The sequence below is a fragment of the Phytophthora parasitica genome, assembly GCF_000247585.1.
Source record: "Phytophthora parasitica INRA-310 unplaced genomic scaffold supercont2.6, whole genome shotgun sequence".
In the NCBI taxonomy this organism is placed as follows: Eukaryota; Oomycota; class Peronosporomycetes; order Peronosporales; family Peronosporaceae; genus Phytophthora; species Phytophthora nicotianae.
In genome coordinates this window covers 945,334-966,186 of record NW_008648992.1, presented here as the reverse complement: position 1 = coordinate 966,186, position 20,853 = coordinate 945,334, and the positions used below count along the sequence as shown (strand labels likewise).

Here is a 20,853-nt window from a genome sequence, read left to right as displayed (position 1 = left end):
AGAGGTACATGTATCAACGGATGGAGCATTACAGCTTCAAGTCTCAGGGCAAATACGCTGGACACATGAAGCCGCAGCAAGCATAACATCACATGGCAAGACCATACGTCTCCACTGGGATAAGCTGCTCACGGCCTGGTATCCACGCGATCTCAACATTAAACACGCATGGAGTACCAGTTCTAGCTTCGAAGAACGAACTGTGTGTATCTAAAAGGGTACTCATCCATTCGCATTCGTCTTCGTTACCACTGCCCGTCCGATTCGCGACGAGTTTTTTCTTCATCTGTGTTGCAATCTATCTTCCACCGCTGCCGCCCGAGAGACTCATGCGGCTGATCTGGCCCAGGTACTCTGAGTACGAGTACGAACCCCCGGGGAAGCTGGCCCGGTCTTCTACAAGCTTCCAGAAGAAACGGCCCTCGGCCGGGTCGCCCTCCCGCATGATCACCACGTTCTGGTGTGGCAATCTTTCTGCGCGGATCGCTGACAGGATGGAGTCTACGCGGTTGCTTGTGTCGTCGTGCGGGGCCAAAAGTTTTAACTGAACACAACAATACAAAAAGTTCAGTAAGTAATCAAGTCCTAAGAGTATCCACTGCTAAGCAGCTACGCACCTGGCTGCAGTCCACGCCCTCCATGGAAGGAACACCGAAGAGACTCTCCAAAAGCTCAGGAGGAGCTGAACGACCCACCCACAGGTACAGACTCAACGTGTCGTCCAGAAGGAACACTCCGTCGCATTGGAGCCGCTCAATGGACAGGTTAATCACTGGCGGCAACACGATGGAGTTGACGCTGCCACCGTCTGCACCCTCTGCTTGGTCTTCTTCTGGCAGACCAGCCTCTGGTGGCATGTTGTGTAGAGCGAACATCCGAGGGTAGATAAACACTCGTGACAGCTCGACAGGCATGTTGTTCAGCTGTAATAATCACACAAATCCAGTGTTAAATCAGGGCTTTTGACTTTAATGATACATGTCAATGTTCAGACGCACCTCATACTGCAGGAATGTACGCTCGTCCACATTCAAGTCAGTGCCTCCACGTAGAGTCGAGTTTTTCAATAGAGACATCTGCACGCAACCACATAAAGCAGTGGGGTCAGCCTTACTTCAGCAAAAAGCACCACACATCAATGGACGTACGATATACAGAGGAAGAAGTTGCAGTGACTCTGGCAAGTGCAACTGATATCCAGACGCTTGCTTCGCTCCGTACGCGCCAGAGTTGCGGTAGGCGCGAACAATATCCGCGCACTGAGTCTGCAAACGCGAGCGGCCACTGTCCAGTCCCGTCTTGAGAGCAACTTCCAGCGCATTCTTGGCCATAATGTTGCACAGAGCGTCCTGGTCGACCTGGCGGAAGAGCTCCGCGAACACTGCAGCAATAACACAGTGAGGTTAGTTTATCAATCTCAGACTACAGGCAGATAGCATACGAGACGTACGCTTGGTAACAGGGATGCAAATAGTGTGCACGCGGATACGTCGCTCGCCCCCTGAGTTCGTGTACAGCAGTCCAGCCTGCACGGAAATCGTCGAGGACGTCAACAGAGCGTCGCTGTGCGTAATCTCCACTGCGAAAGTCGAGTCTGCGTTGCACGTCGGTAGCGCCAATAGGTCCGGGCCGCGTAAGAAGAAGTTGCCGTAGAAGTTCGCAAGACGCATTCCCTTCGTGCAGCGCACACGCATGACCGCCTCCCATGCAGTCTCACGAACGAGACAGTGTGCCAACTCCTTGCTAAATTTCTCTCCATCTCGCTCAGCATTGAACGCTGGGTAATAGTACACTTGACCTGCCGAGTATTTCGACAGCGAACCTGAATTTCACAAATTATCACGTGAGTTCACATGTAAAATCAATACTTCGAAGTAAATCAATAAATCAATCAGACAGTAACAACTCGTAACGTACCCAATGAGGCGATATCAGTGTACATCGAAGAAAACAGGAACATGTCGACGCTGACTTGTTGACGGCAGAAATCAATGGCGTTGGTACGGTAGAATCTGTAAAAAGGTCGACAAAAAATGTCAGTAATGAGCAATAATTGAGCATCCAAGGCACTAAAGTGCAGGTAACGTACGTGTCCACTGCCTGTAGTAAAGTGTGTTCCTTGTCCGTTCCGTATAGTCGAGGGTTGTCGCGGTTGCGGAGCGCTCCGTTTCCAGTCGAAGGGAGCGAATTCTGGAAAACCAGCATCTTACCACCGATAGATGACTACAAAACCACACGAACATTCACGATGTTAATACAATACAAGATTCAATAAACACATAATAATTCACACGTACCATGAGCTTGAAAGCGACGCGGATAGCAGGTCCGAGCGCAGTTTCAGCAGAGCGCGCATTCTGGTGAATAGTGGGCAACGTTTCAAGCAGCATTTCGACGATCTCGCGCGAGTCGCTCAAGTTCACAAGCAGTTCGTCCGGAATGGGAATAAAGAGTTCATCCAAATCAGCAACCACCATCATCTGCGGGGCCTTCAACGTAGACTAGAAAAAAATCAACAATAAAAAAACGTCAGAATGTCATAAATACAGGTTTTATAGTCATCGCAGCAGCACGAACCTTGAGGTTGTAAAAGTGGATCGAGCTGTCGTATGTGAGGAAACCCACACGCGTGCGAGGGGCACCAAGAAGGTTGTCGAGCTGTTCCCTGATAGTATCCACCGCGATCTGGACTGAGCCTGAAGCCACAGCAGTGGCCGATACATCAATGACAAACACGTAGCACGGCGGCTGGGGAGGGCGCATCATGTACTCCGAAGGTGCGACAATCTCCACACTGCCAGAGTTGAGCTCCGGGCGTTCGTCGCGGTCCTGACGCTGCTGGTTGGCACCCAAGTGGCAGAAATACGAGCTAGCAACGTCGTTGGATACACCACAGAGGTTGCATCGCCAGCGACGGCCATTATCCACCCACTGCACGAACGGGTTCATGTATGTACGGCAGTGGCGGCAACGCACGACACCAGTAGGGCCGAAGTTCACCACATCGAGTTCTTCTCCCTCCTCCGAAGGAGCCAACGGACGAATAATCAGCCCATACGTAAGCTTCGACTTGTTGGCGTGGTCGAGGGAGTGCGGCAGTGCGTTCACCGTCAGTCGCATGTATCTCGAGTCACACTGGGACGCCATCATCTCCTCCGTCAAGGGCGAAGCCTGCTGCGCCTGCTGGTTCTGGAAACCCGGTTGGCCGCCATATCCATCTGTACGATAGCAATAAAAAAGTGAATAGTTACGTCAAGATCCACTTCAACATCTTGAGACGACGCACCGTTCATCATGTCTGGCTGCTGGAAGTTGCCGCTCGGGAGGTTGTTGTTGTAGGCCTTCGGTTGCTGTTGCTGGTTCATCATTGGCTGCTGCGGTGGCTGTTGGTTCATAGCGGCCGGAGCACCAGGAGGTGCCATACTTCCGCCCATAGGTGGGGGTGGAGCTCCTCCCATTGGGGGCCCTCTCGGCGGCCCGGTGGTCGCACCGGGTGGTCCGTTATTGAGTCCCATGTTAGCGAATTGCTGCGTAAGTCCATTCTGGGCGTTAGGGGGTCCCTGGCTCATGGCTCCAGCTCCTGGAGGAGGTGGACCGCGCATTCCTTGGCCCATGGGAGGTGCTGCGCCTGCGGGCGGCGGGCCACGCATCATCTGTGGCTGTTGGGCATTAGGTAGACCTCCTCGAGGCGGGCCGTAGCTGGGGCCGCCGCTCATAGGTGCCGGGTGACTGCCGAACTGCTGCGGAGGTGGGGCCGTAGGCTGGCTAGCTGGACCCGACGAGAAGCTGCGGTTCGGTGGCGCAAAGCCGCGCGGACCAGCATTAATCTGCTGATGCTGAGGCGGCGCGTTGATACTGCCGGTGGAAGGCGGGCCACTGGTGGCGCTGCGTGCGAAGGCGGGGCCTCCACTGCCTGAGAGCGGAGCATTCACCTGTGCAGGGTTGAAGGGCCGAAAAGCACCGGCATGCGGAGGCTGCGATTGCGGCGGCTGTTGCTGCTGCATATTCTGCTGCGGCGGGCCGCCGTACGGCTGGTACGGAGGGTTGTTCATGGCCTAGAGGCGGCGCTCGGATGCTCTTCCTGCCTCGAAGCTTTCGGATATCGAGCAAGCGATGAAGCTCCACGCGGCCTAAAAAGGGGGAGGGCCTGGGAAGACCTTAGGGCAACATTCACGAAAAACACTTGCTAGACGGCTAAAACGAAACGTTAAAACTAGATAAAAACATGCTGATTTTTATGTGGGTGATTTTACTGTTAGATCCGATTCTGCAAAATGGCTTTTTGAATAAAAGTACTTTGTATAGAAAAAGTGCGCTTTTTTTTGGTTTCGGCCCACTTTTGACCTTTTTTTATTATCGGTGGACATAAACTATGAGCAGTCAAGGAAATAACTTTTATGCAGGAAAAGTGCTTTATAATGGAAAAATATTTTGAGAGATATAATTGGCTGGGATGGCAAAGCAACATTTTTCATCGAAAGTTCTACAAGTTAATTTTTTTTTCGTACAATCTCCTGCTGGAAGTTTCGCTGCTGGAAGTGTGGAACTACCTAACTGGAAGTGTCATACAATATGATGGCCAAAGAGAAGACAACGCTGCTCACTACAGCAACGATCCATCGTGAGGACTCGCTACGTAGTCGTCGCCACTTGCTACTGGCAATCGCAGGGATGGTAGCGACGCCTGTGCTTCTTCTCGCAATGACCTTCAGCTGGAAGGTGACTGCACCACCTGCTCCCATCTCTACAAACCTTGAGAAGCATCAGCTACTGACGTTCGACGTCGATATCGTGCCGACTAATCTGCTAGCGCAGTGTAATGAGAAGTTCTTCACACAGACACTAGACCACTTCGACGTCGGAGCGCCAACTTACCAGCAACGATACTTCGTCTGTGACAACCACTTCAAACCCGGAGGCGTCATGTTCTTCTATGTGGGCAATGAGGCCGACGTCGAGCTGTACTTGAACCACACAGGCCTCATGTGGGAGAACGCCGACGAGTTTGGTGCCATGCTCGTGTTCGCAGAGCATCGGTACTTTGGCAAGTCGGTACCGTTTGGCAAGGCCGTGACGAAGCACATGAAATATCTGTCGACGGAGCAGGCGCTGGCAGACTACGCAGTGTTGATCACGTACTTGAAGACTGAGTGGAAGCTTGATATCCCTGTAATTGGGTTCGGTGGCTCGTACGGCGGCATGTTGGGGTCTTGGTTCCGCATGAAATATCCTCATATCATTGACGGTGTTATTGCGGGATCAGCTCCAATCCTTTCATTTCTCGGAGACGAAGTTCCGTTGGATAAAGGATCGTTTGAATGTATCGTGACGTTCGATGCGTCCGAGGAAGCAGGCTCTGCTCCTAACTGTGCATCAAACATTCGTCGGACGTGGCCAGCCATGAAGAAGCTTGGGGAGACCGAGAAGGGTCGAAAGCAGCTGAAAAGGGCTCTTTCACTTTGTGACTCTGTGAAAGTGGAGTCTCAGAAGGATGTGGATAAAGTCATGGACTGGGCCAAGTCAGCATTTGACTACATGGCCATGGGAAACTATCCGTACCCGTCTTCGTACATCATGAACGGTGTTAGTGTACTGCCCGCGTACCCTGTTCGCGTAGCGTGCTCCTTTATCGCCGACGATTTCGCTTTAGATGACGAGGTGGGTCTCTTATCCGCTTTCGCAAAGTCACTGGGCGTTTATTACAACAGCACCAAGGACCAAGAATGCTACGCGCTAAGCGCCTCATCCAACGAGTCTGCCCTGGACTCGGACTTTTGGGACTACATCTTCTGCTCCGAGATTTACCAGCCCCAGAACGTTGACGGCGTGAACGACATGTTCTGGCCTGTTCCGTGGAATTTCACTGCTGACAATGAAAACTGCAAGTCCGAGTGGGGGATCGATATTCGTCCGCTTTGGGCCACGACACAGTATGGTGGTCGTAAGGCACTCAAGGCGGCAAGCAACATCGTTTTCAGCAACGGGAACTACGATCCGTGGTCGGGCACGGGAGTGCTACAGAATTACTCGGACTCAGTTGTCGCTCTTTCCGTTGAAGGTGGCGCCCACCACCTCGATCTGATGTTTAGCAACAAGCTTGACACTCCGTCAGTTCTGGCCGTGCGTGAGGCTGAAAAGCAGCATATGCACAAGTGGGCTCGAGAGTTTTACGACCGCAAGGCTGCCATCGCCAGAGAGTGAGTTGGGAAGAAATAATGCAAGGAGGCAAGCAATTTGGTGGAAAACAGAGCAACATTTGTCAATAACAACCAGCACGATATTGATCAGCAGGTTTTGAAAGTCTACCTGAGAAACTTTACTTCAACATGACAGTGTCATGATGACACATCATGAAAATGGAGACGCGCCGTGCTTTTTATTGCGCAGAATTCTTCGAAGGGAGAAGGAGTGGATATGCTAAGTGAAGAGAAGACGCCTATTCTGTTGGTCGAGGATGAAGGGAGGTCTATTACAGACCACTTAGGTCGCTCTGGCTTTGCTGTGCTGCTCAGCGGTGTGATAATGTCTGCCTTGCTGCTGGTGGGCTTTCAAGGCTCAAATACAACCGCAAGTAGCGCGCTTCAAGATAAATTTCTACCCTCCTCTGAAGTTGACAACGTGCTCAATACTGGAGCAAGACCGACGAACTTAATCGAGCAATGCGATGAGAAGTTCTTCACACAGACACTAGACCACTTCGACGTCGGAGCGCCAACCTACCAGCAACGATACTTCGTCTGTGACAACCACTTCAAACCCGGAGGCGTCATGTTCTTCTATGTGGGCAATGAGGCCGACGTCGAGCTGTACTTGAACCACACAGGCCTCATGTGGGAGAACGCCGACGAGTTTGGTGCCATGCTCGTGTTCGCAGAGCATCGGTACTTTGGCAAGTCGGTACCGTTTGGCAAGGACGTGACGAAGCACATGAAATATCTGTCGACGGAGCAGGCGCTGGCAGACTACGCAGTGTTGATCACGTACTTGAAGACTGAGTGGAAGCTTGATATCCCTGTAATTGGGTTCGGTGGCTCGTACGGCGGCATGTTGGGGTCTTGGTTCCGCATGAAATATCCTCATATCATTGACGGCGTCATCGCAGCTTCCGCCCCCATCTTGTCGTATTTCGGCGATGAAGTAGCTCATGACCTTGGTGGGTATGCGCAAGTGGCGACGTTCACTGCATCACCAGCCGCTGGGTCTGCCGAAAACTGCGTGTCTAACATCCGTCGAGCTTGGCCAGCAATGAAAGCCCTCGGTAAGACTACCGATGGCCGTAGAAAGCTGAAACAAGCGCTATCACTTTGTGCCGATACACCATTGGACACTGAAGAGGACATTGATGTGTTAATGGAGTGGGCGAGAGATTCTTTCTATTCCATGGCTATGGGCAACTACCCGTATCCGTCGTCGTACATCATGAACGGAGTCAGCGAGCTGCCTGCCTACCCCATGCGTGTAGCTTGCTCCCATTTACACGACGCTTTCGACGACACTGAAGAGGGCGAACTGGAGCTGTTAAGGGCGTTTTCGAAGACAGTTGGAGTATACTACAACAGCACCGACGACAAGGAATGTTTCCAGCTCAGCGCACCGTCAGATGAGGACGCGATGGACAGCAACTTTTGGGACTATATCTACTGTGCGGAGCTGTACGGGCCCACCACCACGGACGGAGTGAAGGATATGTTCTGGAGCGCACCGTGGAACTTCTCTACGGACAATGCAAGCTGCCACGCCGAGTGGGATATCGATGCTCGTATCATGTGGCCGACAATTCACTACGGTGGACGCCGCTTCTTGGAAGTTTCAAGCAATATCGTCTTCAGTAATGGGAACTACGATCCGTGCTCAGCCACGGGCGTGTTGCAGAACTATTCGGACTCGGTGGTTGCCGTGCATATCGAAGGTGGCGCTCACCACCTTGACCTCATGTTCAGCAACGCACTCGACCCACAGCCGCTGAAAGCAGCTCGAGCCACCGAGAGGCGGCACATGCACAAATGGACGAATGAATTTTACGCTCGCAAGGCCGTGTTAGAAACCGAAAAGCCGTAGAGAAGCGCTGCAGATCCGTGAGCCCGTCACATGATCTTTGCTTGGCTCAGGTGGAAAGCCTAGGTTCATTGCCAGGCCTACGGGATTTTGAACGTGCATCAACAAGATCGCGAAGGCTTTGCTCGATGACGCCCATCGGGTCGATTTCGGCGAGGTTCGCGAAGTTCGGCTAAAACTGTGCCGTCATCCTGTCTGATCCTGCTGCTTTAACATGTTATCTTCGCTTTCTGCGGACCGAAGCTGCCTCAACTCGTCGGTAAATGAGCGTGTTCGGCGACTGGTTGCTGACCCTGACGCTGTGCTGAAATGGAAATACTGAAGTAGTAAGTAACGAAAGCAAGTGAATATCACTTGACGACAGCATAACAGTGCAGTTACAGTACAAGTTTTACTTTTTTGGATTGATGATAAATAGGGTGCGAGCTGTCGAGCTCGCTACATGCGCCACCCTCTTGGCGCTTTCCACGGTCATCCTCGGGGCTGCTTTTTTTTCCAGGCCCGGAACGTTAAAATCTACCGCTTGGAAGTGTCCAAGCGGTCCACGAATTTCTCGAGTCGTCGTCGGCACGCAGCGCGCAGTCGCTTGGTAGAAAGAAACTGTTTCCACGGGGCTTTCCTCTGCTCCTTGTTGTAGATCACCAATGTACCTGTGTACACCTGTTCCACCTCCTTAATCTCTTGATGTGAGATCTCGGTCTCCGCCGGTTCAGCCGCCACGGAGCGCTCGTAAGATTGAGTAAGCTGAGCCGCGACGTAGAGTGCGTCTATCCAGTCCCGCGTGCGATCACGCTCGTAGGCGAAAAGCTCCATGCTCTCACCGGCGGGGCCGCGTGCAATGATGCCGCCAATGTCGGTGGCGCGCACGCCCGCGACTGCGATCTGAACGACGGCCACCACATCGTCCGCGCCCTTCGAGAGCCATAGCAACTCATTGCGAAGACGAACATACATCTTGAGCCAACAGTCGTCGCGCTGTTTCCAATACATCCACCCTTGCTCACAGCACTCCTCATTCTCGATCTCCTCGTCCACGTCGTCGTAGTCCTCCATGGGACCGCCATACGAGCTGGAGGCAGTCGACAACGACGTAAGCGAATCCGAGGACGCCGATGTGGCCGCAGACGACGAGAGCATGCTGAAGTTGCCGATCGTCGAGCGCAAACTGCTCGTGGACTTGCCACAAGCTGAGCTGAAGCTCGTACGCTGCTGCTGCTTTTGTCGGCGCGACGGCATTGCCGTTAACGACAGTCGCCGCATGACTCGCTTTCTAGCCTATGATAAATACAACCTGATCTTGGTTTAGGCGGCGCAAATTGCGGAGTGATCCTGGACAGAGGAGGGAGCGAGACATGCGCGAGCGAAGACGGGGTGGAAATCTATCGTTGTCGATTTTTGAATTACCAGAGGGAAACCGTTGTTTCGCTTATCGTCTCCAGTGGAAACTCCACAGCGGCCAATCCACCCATAGGAAAATGGAAGGCATCCACTGTGGCTTCCACAGGAGCCTCCGTTGCTGCCTGTGGAAAGCTGCGGAAATTTGCTGGGGGGCGCCAATTGATGTCTTCATGACCACTACAGACAGCCTGCAGGCCGTAAACGCAAATCCCGCACCTTCACGCCTCCATGCCAATGGCCACAATTTCGAGCAGCGATAGGCAACTCTCTCCAAATATTCCTGGCGGGCCGGCGGAGGTGTCGCTTGAATGTAATACACGTATGATTGAGACTCGAGTGGGAACGCAAGAAACGCTTTAAATAGGTTATTAGGTGGCTGAAGACAGCATAATTATGGAAGACCTCAACAACGTTGCAGCTGTCGTCGTTGTTCGGACTTGACCCGTAAGTCATTCTTGTCAGTTTGGTCGCTTTTTGTGCATTTCCACCGCCCACCACAGGTCGGAGTGGATGTATGCGAAACGCTGATGCAGGGCTGGTCCAAACGAACTTCGCTTCGGATTACCGCCGTGGTGACCGCGCGGGCTGCACAAATTTCTGCCTCCAGCGCGTCGCCATCCACTCGATAGCGGCCTTGTAGCGCGTACGCTTGCTATTGCGACGGTAGTTGACGAGACTGCCGCGATAGGCACTGTTGCGCGGAAGCCGATGCGCCTCGATTTCTGTCATGCGGAAGAACTGAGTGGTAAGTGCAGCGGCCTCCTCCAGCCGCTGCCGCCATGCGACGAAGCTGTCATCGTCCATCAGCCAGATTTCCATATCCTCACCGTTCGGGTCCACAATCCGCAACTGGCGCTGGCCCGAGACCTCGACGCTCGAGACCGCTATCTGTAGGAACATGGTCCGACTCGAGTGGTTGCCCTTGAATAGCCACAAGAACTCGTTGTCGAGTACGCCGTACACCTTGGTCCAGCAGTGAGCGTTGTTGGCATCGCGCTGCCAGTACATCCAATCTTCCAGCGTCTCGGCACCGGACGAGAGCGACGGCGACGTTAGCATCGTGGCTCGCTGGGAAGAAACGTTTGAGAGGAACGTGCTCGTGTCACTGCCGATAAATGTGCTGACACGTTGCGTGCGCTGCTTGACGAGGCTGGCGAAGGAGGAGCTCATGCTATCTGCGATGTTGCTGCACCTGCTCCTTGATCAGTGCAATGACGGCGGGACGTACAGCAATAATCTGCCCACCGTAAAGCCAAATCGCGAATGGTGCGAGCCATACCAGGGCGCGTCGCAGCCATACACGACACCCCGGCATCTGGAGATTCTGCACTCGGATTCTGAACTTGATTACCCAACTATCACAGCATATGGCTCTTCATGGTAAAGTTTGTCTTACACAATTAATAAACTGTGTTTATGAAGAGGTTTAAGAATATGTGTTTTCAAATACGGATTTAAGAAATACCAGAATAAAAGTTTCCCGCTAACCTCTATAAGAAAGTATATAACATCTGATATACGAATCGTCGACGCCGCACAGAGAAAATACCACCTCCACGCGTGACGAGTCGGATTCGAAGCAGCATTCGATGGCAATTGGCTGGCCACAATGACAGCAGCAACAACAACTTGGTCTCAGTTGATACGGGGCATAACTGCGTTTGATCCGCGTCGTTACCACACAAAAGCGACTTCGCAGCTATCGATATGGTGGAGGCGTGGGGCGGCATCTGCTGCCGCTTCGCAACTTGGCAAAACAGGCTCATCGATCCGGAGAACGAGAATCTAAAGGCGGACTCAGATTGCTGTTATTGTATGCCGGAGAATCCGCTACATGCATCCTGGATACAGACACTTGCTAAATTAAAGCTGTAACTCACGCTAGCTATCCTAACTTGATGCAATTGTTCGAATGCTGTACTCGCAAGTTGCGAGTCGCAGTTGCGAAGAGTCCGCCATATTAGCTGCTGTACGACAGTGTAGCCACATGCGATCCTGTCGTGCTTTAATGTGAGCTCTATGATTGTGCTGTCTGAGACAGCCTGCCTCCAAAGCCTTCGCTGCAGTGCTTCGCCTTCAAACAAAATACGATATTATAAGTTGCGGCGTAAGTGCTGAAGCATTCGTCGCAACACGCAAGAGCCCGTCCTTGTGAATCGCTCACATTGTTGGCTGTTATCGGTATCACTGCCGATGCCCCGATGTGTCATCCCCAGCAATATTAATAACTGTATTTAAAACAATGTTTTGCGGCAAAACATTCGAGGCAAAATTTTTTGAAATGACCTTTCAAATTTCGCTTTGCAAATCATGGATTTTATTTACTTCCAGACTGTAGGCTACAGTAAATCAGGATCAGCATCCAGTAAAGAGCCAATTCCGAGTTGGTGCCATGAGCGATCCTTATCCTCAGCCGCAGACCGCCGAGCTGCGCTTGCGGGTGCCGCTGGACTACGGCACGTCCTCGGTGGAGGCGGGTGGCCGCTGGGACTACGTGATTGTATTCCCCAACCCACCCAAGCACGTGATCGAAGTGAGCGATGAGCGCGACACCATCATCAAGCGACTGCGCGGCGCTGGGCTGCGGCTGCGACTGTTCTATTCTGTGGGCAAGGAGCTCGTGTTCTGCAAGATCCGCGCGCCCGAAGAGCTCATGCGGCGAGAAGCCGAGGTGCTCAAACTGCACCTGCAGCTGGACCCGACGGAGCTGCGGCGCGCCTCATTCAACGGCATCCCGGAGTACGGCATCGCGCCCTTCCCGATCCGTGACGTGAAGCAAACGTACCGCTACTCTCCGTTCGACTACATCTTCGCGCCCTACTTTCAGGCTCGAGACCTGCAGCACTTTTACTCCAGAAAGGGCCCCAACGGTTCGCTCTTCTCCAGCACCGACCGTATCGGACTTATCGAGCATATTATCACCAACCACCAGACAGGTGCTGGCCAAGATATCGATCGTCTGATCTACGAAGGAATCATTGTGGAGACCTACCCGTTACACGAGGAAGAAGAGAAGATGGATCTAAAGGAGCACTGGATTGTGTGGAATATGTCCCCTATGAACCAGCCGTTTGACCGCATCTGCCAGTACTTTGGCGTCAAGGTGGCGCTCTACTTTCTGTATCTGGGGCATTACACCCAGTGGCTACTGTATCCGACGTTGGTGGGTATCGTCACGGGCATTGTGAGCTATTCTATCCCTCACGACAACTATAACACCGTGTTCGCCTATGTCTCACCTCTCTTCGGTGCCTTTATGACGATCTGGATGACCATTTATCTAGAGAACTGGAAGCGACTCAACTCACGTGAGACGTTGCGCTGGGGCACAGCGCACTTCTCAGAGACAGTGAATCTTCGTCCACAGTTCTACGGTGAACGCATTCCGTCGCCCATTAACGGCAAGTCCACGCGATACTTCCCGCCGCGTGAAAAGCTCAAGCGAGTGGCGTACAGTTGGGTTGTCATCTCCTTCCTCATCTTGATTGTGTTTGTACTCGTTTCGTCGATTTTCATGCTGACGTACGATCTCACCAAGGGCAATGACTCGGACAAGCTTGTGCTGGACGACTACAAGTACGGCTCTATCGTGTCTTCACTGGCCAATGTTGTCCAGATCACTATCATGACAAAGATCTACAACTACGTGTCCATCGTGCTTGTGGACCAGGAGAACCACCGCACGGACATGGAATATGAGAACAGTCTCATCGTTAAGACTGTGATCTTCCAGTTCGTTAACAACTACGCGGGCCTCTTCTACGTGGCGTTCCTAAAGGAAGGTTTTGAAGGTTGCGACGTGAGCTGCATGCACGAACTCGAGTACATGCTCGCTATTGTGTTTTGCTCTCGCCTTTTCGTGGGGAACATCACTGAGGTAGCGATCCCGCGGTTGTTCGTGTACTTCAGTAAGTACCGCTTACTGGGCCACCTGGATGACTACAAGAAATCTGATGCCGAGCGCGAACTCTTCATGGCACAATACGACTGGCACGGTACATTTGATGACTACACTGAGATGGCGCTCCAATTTGGTTTCACGACCATGTTTGTGGTAGCGTTCCCGTTTGCACCTTTGCTCTCGTACGTGAACAACTACTTCGAGATCCGTCTGGATGCCTACCGTCTCATTTTTGAGTCGCGTCGCCCTCGTCCGCGTAATGTACGCAGCATGGGATACTGGTATCTTGTGCTGCAGGCATTCGCAGCCATCTCGGTATGCACAAACGGGGCCGTTGTCATTTTCACGGGCGATTTCTTCAACCATCTGGAAGCGTCAACTCGCGCGTGGATGTTCTCGATATTCATCGGTAGCATGTTCCTGTTTAAGTACTTCCTTGAGGTTTGCATCGATGACGTTCCTGAAGACGTGGCCGTGCAAAAATACCGTCAGGAGTTCCTCATTAGCAAGTGCTTGTACCACATGCCCGACGACGACGTTAACTGTCCGATCGGTGACGACTGCGACGACCCAGAGAATATGCTTACCATTGACGACGAAGACTCCTCGTGAGTGTGATTGATGTGCATGTAGCTTACGCTTAAACCTTTACCATGTTTACCGTTTACAGTAATAAGGTTCTTTGAGGGCTTTCAGATGCTACTAGTAGAAGTAGTTAATAACAATTCGGAAAAACACGAGATTCCGAATCCCGGATTCGATATCTTTGTAAAGATAAAGAAACTGGATACAACAATCAGTAAAAGCGCTCTTATTGTGCCTTTCTGCCAAAACGCCCTCCGATTTAATTTCCTAAGATCTTTGCCCCTGCATAGGGCCCCGTAAAGCCTACCCTGGGGGTGAGTAAAAGGCTGATCCGTAACATTAATCGGCAGAGATATCACAAATGATAGTAGCATTACGCTACTATTAACGTTAAAACACCGTATCTAAACTTCCATGCTAAATACTGAAGCAATACCCACTCAGCTCTCTATCTCTCCTCTAGTCGCCACGTAGAGCTATCCGTGTGTGAAAGCAGGCTATTCCAGGTATATAACCACACGATAAAGTGAATCTCCTTGGGTCTTGCTTATTGTCATGGCAAAGGCTGGCATAATTGGAAACTGCTTTCTCTTCATCGCGAACGGAAATTCTTTGTCGTCGTCATCGGTAGTAAAAATGATCCGAGGGATAAACACAGTCTTACTCTTGAAAGGCCCTGTCAAAACGCTAGCTTGAATGCTTCTCTCCCGAAGTGACACCACTCTCAGCCGCGTTCCGTTGCAAAGTCCCTCTTTGCTGTTCAGATTGCGGATTATAGTAATTGGAGTTCCGGCCTTCAACATTAACCGGTGAGGGAGAATTTTAGGGAATTTAAGAACTCCTGTTCAAACAAATTCTCATCCGCTACTTCTTCGAGTGAGTCGATCGATACGTACTCCTTCGTCTCGCCAGTGAGGCGTTCCGAAACCATATCGTTGATCCCCCTGACACTTGGTTTGTTTGGCGACAAACTTGCTCGCTCCACGAGATAATCGTTGCGTAATTCTTCATTATCAACACTTGAGTAAACCGCATCAATCAGCGCATTGAAGTTTCTGGTCCTTCGTTCATCTTCAGATTCATCCAGGTCGCGTGGGTGCGGTTCGTCCATCGGAGGTAGAAGGTTTAAGTTCGTAGGCGGCTCCAAGTCCTCGTTATCTTCTTGCTGTCTTTGTCAATCACTGGCAACACCTCCCTACGCTCCTGAAACATCGCGTGGGACACAGATATTGTTCTCACCTATCTCCTCACTGACTGGGTAGCACCCCTCTCTGATTAGAAGTAGGAACTCCGAAAACGCTGATAGCTCGCTAGCGCTGGCAGGATTAGGGGCAGTCCGATCGCGCATCTTTTCGGTTAGACGGACTTGACGTAAGTGCTCCCATAGAGAAGAGCTCTTGAAGCAAGCGTTAACAGCCTCCGCAAGTGTAGCATATTTTAGAACTGGTTAAATTTGTTGATGATCGCCACTAAAACAACTACCTTGCCTCCAAATGGCTCCACATCGTTTTCCCATGATATCCCTAAATGACCTGTCAACAGCCTCGAAGCAAGCTCGATTCATCATCGGAGCCTCGTCCCAAATGATCAGACTGATATTTCAGATTAGCTCCGTCTTCTGTCCGTACCAAGGAAGGCTGCACGTCGAAAACTCCGTAAGTTTGAGGGGTATACGAAACGTTGAGCGCGCGGTGTGTCCTCCTGTCAACAAATTAGCTGTAATACCACTGGAAGCCGCTGCAAGAGCGATTTTTCGCTGGATGCAAACATGAACAAGTATCTGCTCCAGTAGAAACGATTCTCCTGTTTCACCGGGACCATCCAAAAAGAAGAGTCTATTGTTCACGGCCCGAATCACCTCGTCAACCCCCCCCCCCTTGCTGGCAAACGTTTAGCCGGTCCACCTGCTCGACAACTCTCTCCAGATCGTTTTGCAACTACACACCAAGTTCTTGTTCTATAATCGTTGCTGGCTGAGAGCCTTTTCACTTCCCCGGAAGCATCATTGTATGTGTCAAGACCGGCAAGACTGTGATTTTCCAGATTTTAGCCATTGGATTCCAAGTATCCGGCCAAGTACTTCAGGCATTTATACTTCGCCATTGTCTGGATCATCTCTGGTGCACGGCCAATGTGATTATCAGTGTCCTCGCCTCAATATCTCTTTCAAAACCTTTCGACATGTGCGCCTTGAATTGCTCCCAGAGCTCGTTCGCCTTGGTAGGTCAAGAGTAAACTAATTTGACCACAAAAAGCTATCTCAGTTGGTACGGCATCTTGTCTACAGCTCCTCCTCAAGACACTGAAACCACTCCTCGTCGTCGTCTTTCAGATATCCTAGAGTTTTGGCGCCCTGCCGAAACGTTGTGTACGTGGTGCCACCAACAGCCCGAAGATCCGAGAACGATTTGGGCGAGCGTCGATGGCAGAGCAGAAGCCGTAGGAAGAAACGATCCGGATCCCTAGGGTGGTACGTGGACTATTCGACCTAGAGAAGACACGTGTATCTAGTACGGCTGCCACGAGTTGTCCTTCGATCTATACTTCGTAGGACATCCTTATACAGTAGAAATACAGTTCCAACTGGATCTCGAGAGCACAATTCGAAAACCTCGATCAGCATAGTCCGGCGGCCTATACGTATCAAGTTAAAGAGCTGCGGGGTCGTCGCTTGGTTTCGGTATGCGACCACATTCATATACTCCAAATGAATGGGCAGGGTGACGACGAGTGTGAGCACCTTTGGGTTGGATGCTCGAACAGTCGATTGCAATCCTCTACAGGAAAAATGTAGCGCCCCAGCAAATATTGTCGAATCTCGTTAGCTTGAATCTCTCCTTCGATGGTAATGGTCGTCATATCTGAGCCCTCGTAGACGCACTTGTAGATGTACTTCACCGCCTTGTTCGTCGCGCAGACCTCGACATTGATGTGGAAATTGTACTTCTGCGATAGGAACGGATTGTACACAACGACCCACTGATTAATAGTCGCATTGTCCCTCACTTTGCCTTTGTGGTGCAGAATTCCGTCGGGGTGGCGACGGCGTCTGTACATAGGATACGTGTCCGGGTTCAGTACGGTTTCGTCCGACAAAGGCTAAGGAAACTTCTTAGAGCACTTTCCATTCTTCATGCAAGGGCTGTTAGGGTGTTGCGCACCGCATGGACCATGTAATATACTAAATATGACCGTTTCGTAGAGATCTGGACACCTCTCCTTGTCTGGCAGCTCTGTTGACGTGAACTTGTCGACATCCTCCGCGCTCACAGGTTTATCATCTGGCCACAAAATTAGAAGAATATGGGCGTGAGGTAGGCCTCGTTTCTGGTACTCAATCCCATGTATCCGCTCAGTCACAATTCCCAAATGCCCCTGCTCGAGGTCCTTATTCAACAATCTTAGCTTCTCCATGAATACACGAGACACGACGTCTGGCCGATCTGCTGCTTTCTCGCCAGGGCGCATATCTTCTTTGATTTATGTCCAATTTGGATTGCACGTCATCGTAATAAACAGGTTGGGCGCTCCTGTTTCTTGCGCAATAGCCATCACATCCACAAGCGCTGGTACATATAGCCCCGCCGACAAGTGATCTTTGGGGATATACTAATCTTGTCCGGTGCATCCGGTTCCCGGGAATCGCCATTGGCATTGCTGTTTGGTTGAGAATAATGGGGAGAGGTACTCTCCGCGATTCCGTTAGCGGCTATTCGATGGATTTCCACGGATTCATTGCACAGTACATTAGCGATGCATTGAAGAGACTCAGGTCGGTACTGGAGCTGAGTTTTCTTAATGTAGCGCAAACGCTCTTATTCATATTTTGCCCATTGACCGACGCAGTACTGCTGTGTTAAGCGTCCTCCCTTTAGGATTGGTGATTCGCTATCTGTTTGGTCGTGGAGTAGATACGACTCGTATTCGCGAAGTGATATTGTCAATGGGTGTCTGTGGGAGTCGACAGGATTTCCAACATAAGGAAGAACAAAGACCAGCCGCGTTCGCCGTGCGTAAAGAGGAGAGGTTGTTGCAGCTGGTCGTAGCTCTCGTGCGTCTCAAAAAAATACGCTTGAACCCCCCCCCCCCCATCCTCGTGCGTGAAGGATAAAACCCCGGTGTTGAGCTGCATTTTGGTCAATTACTATTGCAGCAACTTCCGAAGTTGTTGGTGTATTGTGCGTTCCCGGATTGGCGTTGCGAGTAACGTGTAGGCGAAGTCGGTAGTCATCATCGGGTGGAATGAATTTGTTTAACCGCAGCGGCGGATCGTTTTCACGTAACACCTCACCGGCCTGAAGGAGACGACCAAATTCCTCCACGGCCGCTTGATATGCAGGTCCAGCGCATTGGGTCAAGAGACTTCGCGCATTGATGAACTGTTGCGTGGACAGGTTGTGCGCGACCATATCCTCGTCGATCTGCCAAAGGATAGTGGGGTCTAGACCATCCATCATTCCCATTTGGCTTCGCACACGTGCGTTCATGTCGGGGTCGTTAATGTAAACTTGAGCAAACATGGGACGTCTGTTGGGGGGAGGTAGAAGCGATCACATACAGCGGCAAACGGATCCTTGAACCCTAAAATTGAAGGCACCGGCCCTCATTACACTATCGCCCCACCTGGAGGGACGACTCCTTGAAGCACCCATTGAGGTGAAAGCAAAGACGTTGTTGTATGCTCGGATCTTCTTCTTGAAGTCAGGGCTTTTGTAGAGACGAAGAATACCCGCTGAAGGCTTTCGGAGTGAGGTTATGACTCTAACCCGCTCCTGCACCACCGAGCGTCCGTCTCATCTGGGAATTTCCTGGCTGTCGGTCCTCTCTCGCACTGCTGCTTCTGTCGACGCAATCCCAACCGTAAAAGTCGACACATTGCCAGACTCTCTGTCTCCGTGGTCCAAAATTCGAACAGAACGTGAGGTAGAGTCAACACCATCAATGACTTGGTTTTCATGCACAATATTTCCTGATTGCACGGCTGGACTTGTCGCACGCGCACTGTCATCGGCTTGCCGTAGCCGTTTCCAAAATCGATACATAGCAGATGTACAACTAGCTCATCTGGGTCTTCAACCCACCGCTGATTCTTCCCCGTCCGGCGCGCTATATTCTTCTTCAATTTTCGCTTCAGGGTTGTACTTCCGTTTGCACGCCATCACAAAACTGTATCCACAGCATCAAGCAGATGTTTAGAGTGTTGCTTGCCGTCATAATGCCGCTGAGATGGTTATGAGGTTAACGCACTCGTCAATTTTCTACCAAAACGAGAATAGTTTGTTGCCACGCTTGTCACTGCGGTCTTTCTCTCAAAACCCACAATAGATTAATATTGGTACGTTTAATACGCCCAAAAATACTATTTGTACAACCTCTTGTGTAATGCTTCTTGTTATAGTGTGTGTTTTATTTTCGTTTCCCGCACGCACTTTACGAACCGACGAAACGCCCACTTTCCTTCATCATTTGTGAGCCGCACAAATGACAGATCCAGTGTCGCTTCTCTAGGCATCCACCTTCCTCCGTGCATCGTGGACTACACGGTACGTACATTAGGTTTCCAGGTCCTAGCTTTTACCATAGCGTAAATCTGCCGACTGCGGCCGACACTGACCGATGCTTCAGTGATTGGTAAAAAAAATAGACTGGTCACAAAGGAACGTTAGGTTTTATTCGTAGTGAGGTTATTTAATTGATTGGATGCGCACCAAATCACTTGTTGTCATTTCAGATTTTTCAGCAGCACCCAACAAGCTAACGGTACGTAACTGGCTGTACTCACTATCTACACCACTACCCAACACCCCCGAAGCTCTGATGGTTGAGCCCGGTCGAAAGGACGGTGGAGCTGGTTCGAATCCAGCCGGGGTATCTTGACACTTATTATGTTTGCTACAGAGGCGCCTGAAAGTTCAGCTAAGCATACTGTAGTGCAGTGTCTCATACACTGCCGTTAAGTATGCTGTACGAGCTATTAGGTGCTAACGTATGCAATATAATTTGTTTTCGCCAACATGAGTGTCTATTTATCGTTTAGGTTGCTGGGGAGGTATTGTCTTCAACCGCCTCATCGTCGATGAAGGTACGGCGCACAAGATCACGGCGATCTCGATTAAACTGCGTTACCAGCTCCTTCGAGATGTTCTCGCGAGGCTCCAGGGTCGGCTCCCAGTCTACCAGATAGTGTGGCTTGTTTCCCATCACCACGCGCTGCAAAAGGCGTCGCACGCCGTAGGTCCCGCGCACTTGAGCCACAGCTCCATCAGTTGGAGGGATAAGCCATTCTTGAATGTCGTCTAGCTCAATCAGCCCACGCTTCTTCTTGTTGCTCTTGGCCTTGCACTTGTCCTTCAAGTTGACGAAGATTGCGCGGAGAGCTTCCGGTACACGATCTCGAGTACCAATTGTCTGGATCATTGAGTTGCGTAAGGCACGGATGGACGCGTCCATAATGCCTAGCTTGGCAGCTTTTCGGAAAGTAATGCAAAGTGTCTTGAAGTCACGATAAGTGACGATCGACTCAATAGACAACATGTTAGACTTGAATGTATGGCGAATTTGTATTGGTTTGATTGTTACCGAATAACTGGACAGGGGAGCTATCAAAGAAGAGGCCGGTTATCGAACAACCGGCCACGTATACTACAGAATTAGAGGCCCGTTACCAAATAAGTGGGCCGTTACTGAATAAGTGACCCGTTACCGAATAAGTGGCCTGTTACCAAATAAGTGGGCCGTTACTGAATAAGTGGCCTGTTACCAAAAGCGTAAGAGTGGATCATCCGTCTTGAAGCAATTGCGAAAATACTACCATGAAGGTAAGTTGGATGCCCTGACTACAGAGTTTCGAGCTCGTGTTGTAATCGGAGCAATCCTCGATCCGGCTCCGCGTGAAACGCAAGACTTGTTTGTAC

General features: G+C 51.1%; 7 protein-coding genes across 8 annotated transcripts; 4 read left to right on the top strand and 3 right to left on the bottom strand.

The window, feature by feature from the left end:
* Positions 1-40: 40 nt before the first annotated feature.
* PPTG_04013 lies at positions 41-4,052 on the bottom strand (the record flags this gene model as incomplete). 2 transcript variants are annotated; one of them, XM_008897818.1, is made up of 10 exons in its annotated part: positions 41-544; positions 618-923; positions 999-1,076; positions 1,149-1,381; positions 1,451-1,822; positions 1,918-2,012; positions 2,090-2,223; positions 2,298-2,501; positions 2,578-3,218; positions 3,287-4,052. In XM_008897818.1, 10 exons carry the CDS (start codon positions 4,050-4,052, stop codon positions 299-301), a joined length of 3,075 nt encoding a protein of 1,024 aa, XP_008896066.1. In that variant the 3' UTR covers positions 41-298. The 2 variants fall into 2 exon arrangements, with proteins under 2 accessions (XP_008896066.1, XP_008896067.1); XM_008897819.1 differs by lacking the exon at positions 41-544 and having other exon boundaries at positions 571-923.
* Positions 4,053-4,575: 523 nt separating this feature from the next.
* PPTG_04012 (hypothetical protein) lies at positions 4,576-6,201 on the top strand (the record flags this gene model as incomplete). The annotated part of the gene is made up of 1 exon (XM_008897817.1): positions 4,576-6,201. The coding sequence occupies one exon, from the start codon at positions 4,576-4,578 to the stop codon at positions 6,199-6,201; it is 1,626 nt and encodes a 541-aa protein (XP_008896065.1).
* A 213-nt stretch (positions 6,202-6,414) lies between these two features.
* On the top strand, positions 6,415-8,058 carry PPTG_04011 (hypothetical protein; the record flags this gene model as incomplete). The annotated part of the gene is made up of 1 exon (XM_008897816.1): positions 6,415-8,058. The coding sequence occupies one exon, from the start codon at positions 6,415-6,417 to the stop codon at positions 8,056-8,058; it is 1,644 nt and encodes a 547-aa protein (XP_008896064.1).
* A 354-nt stretch (positions 8,059-8,412) lies between these two features.
* PPTG_04010 (hypothetical protein) lies at positions 8,413-9,814 on the bottom strand. Its single transcript, XM_008897815.1, has one exon. It carries the CDS (start codon positions 9,313-9,315, stop codon positions 8,572-8,574), a length of 744 nt encoding a protein of 247 aa, XP_008896063.1. The 5' UTR covers positions 9,316-9,814; the 3' UTR covers positions 8,413-8,571.
* On the top strand, positions 8,916-9,925 carry PPTG_21549 (hypothetical protein). Its single transcript, XM_008898357.1, has one exon. It carries the CDS (start codon positions 9,408-9,410, stop codon positions 9,711-9,713), a length of 306 nt encoding a protein of 101 aa, XP_008896605.1. The 5' UTR covers positions 8,916-9,407; the 3' UTR covers positions 9,714-9,925.
* PPTG_04009 (hypothetical protein) lies at positions 9,770-10,811 on the bottom strand. Its single transcript, XM_008897814.1, has one exon. The coding sequence runs from the start codon at positions 10,621-10,623 to the stop codon at positions 10,015-10,017; it is 609 nt and encodes a 202-aa protein (XP_008896062.1). The 5' UTR covers positions 10,624-10,811; the 3' UTR covers positions 9,770-10,014.
* A 976-nt stretch (positions 10,812-11,787) lies between these two features.
* Positions 11,788-14,141, top strand: PPTG_04008 (hypothetical protein). The gene has a single exon (XM_008897813.1). The coding sequence runs from the start codon at positions 11,846-11,848 to the stop codon at positions 13,964-13,966; it is 2,121 nt and encodes a 706-aa protein (XP_008896061.1). The 5' UTR covers positions 11,788-11,845; the 3' UTR covers positions 13,967-14,141.
* Positions 14,142-20,853: the final 6,712 nt, after the last annotated feature.

Excerpts from the sequence above, each read along its gene's own strand:
- PPTG_04010 (XM_008897815.1), bottom strand. The coding sequence starts at position 9,315 with ATGCGGCGACTGTCGTTAACGGCAATGCCGTCGCGCCGACAAAAGCAG.
- PPTG_21549 (XM_008898357.1), top strand. The coding sequence starts at position 9,408 with ATGCGCGAGCGAAGACGGGGTGGAAATCTATCGTTGTCGATTTTTGAA.
- PPTG_04009 (XM_008897814.1), bottom strand. The coding sequence starts at position 10,623 with ATGAGCTCCTCCTTCGCCAGCCTCGTCAAGCAGCGCACGCAACGTGTC.
- PPTG_04008 (XM_008897813.1), top strand. The coding sequence starts at position 11,846 with ATGAGCGATCCTTATCCTCAGCCGCAGACCGCCGAGCTGCGCTTGCGG.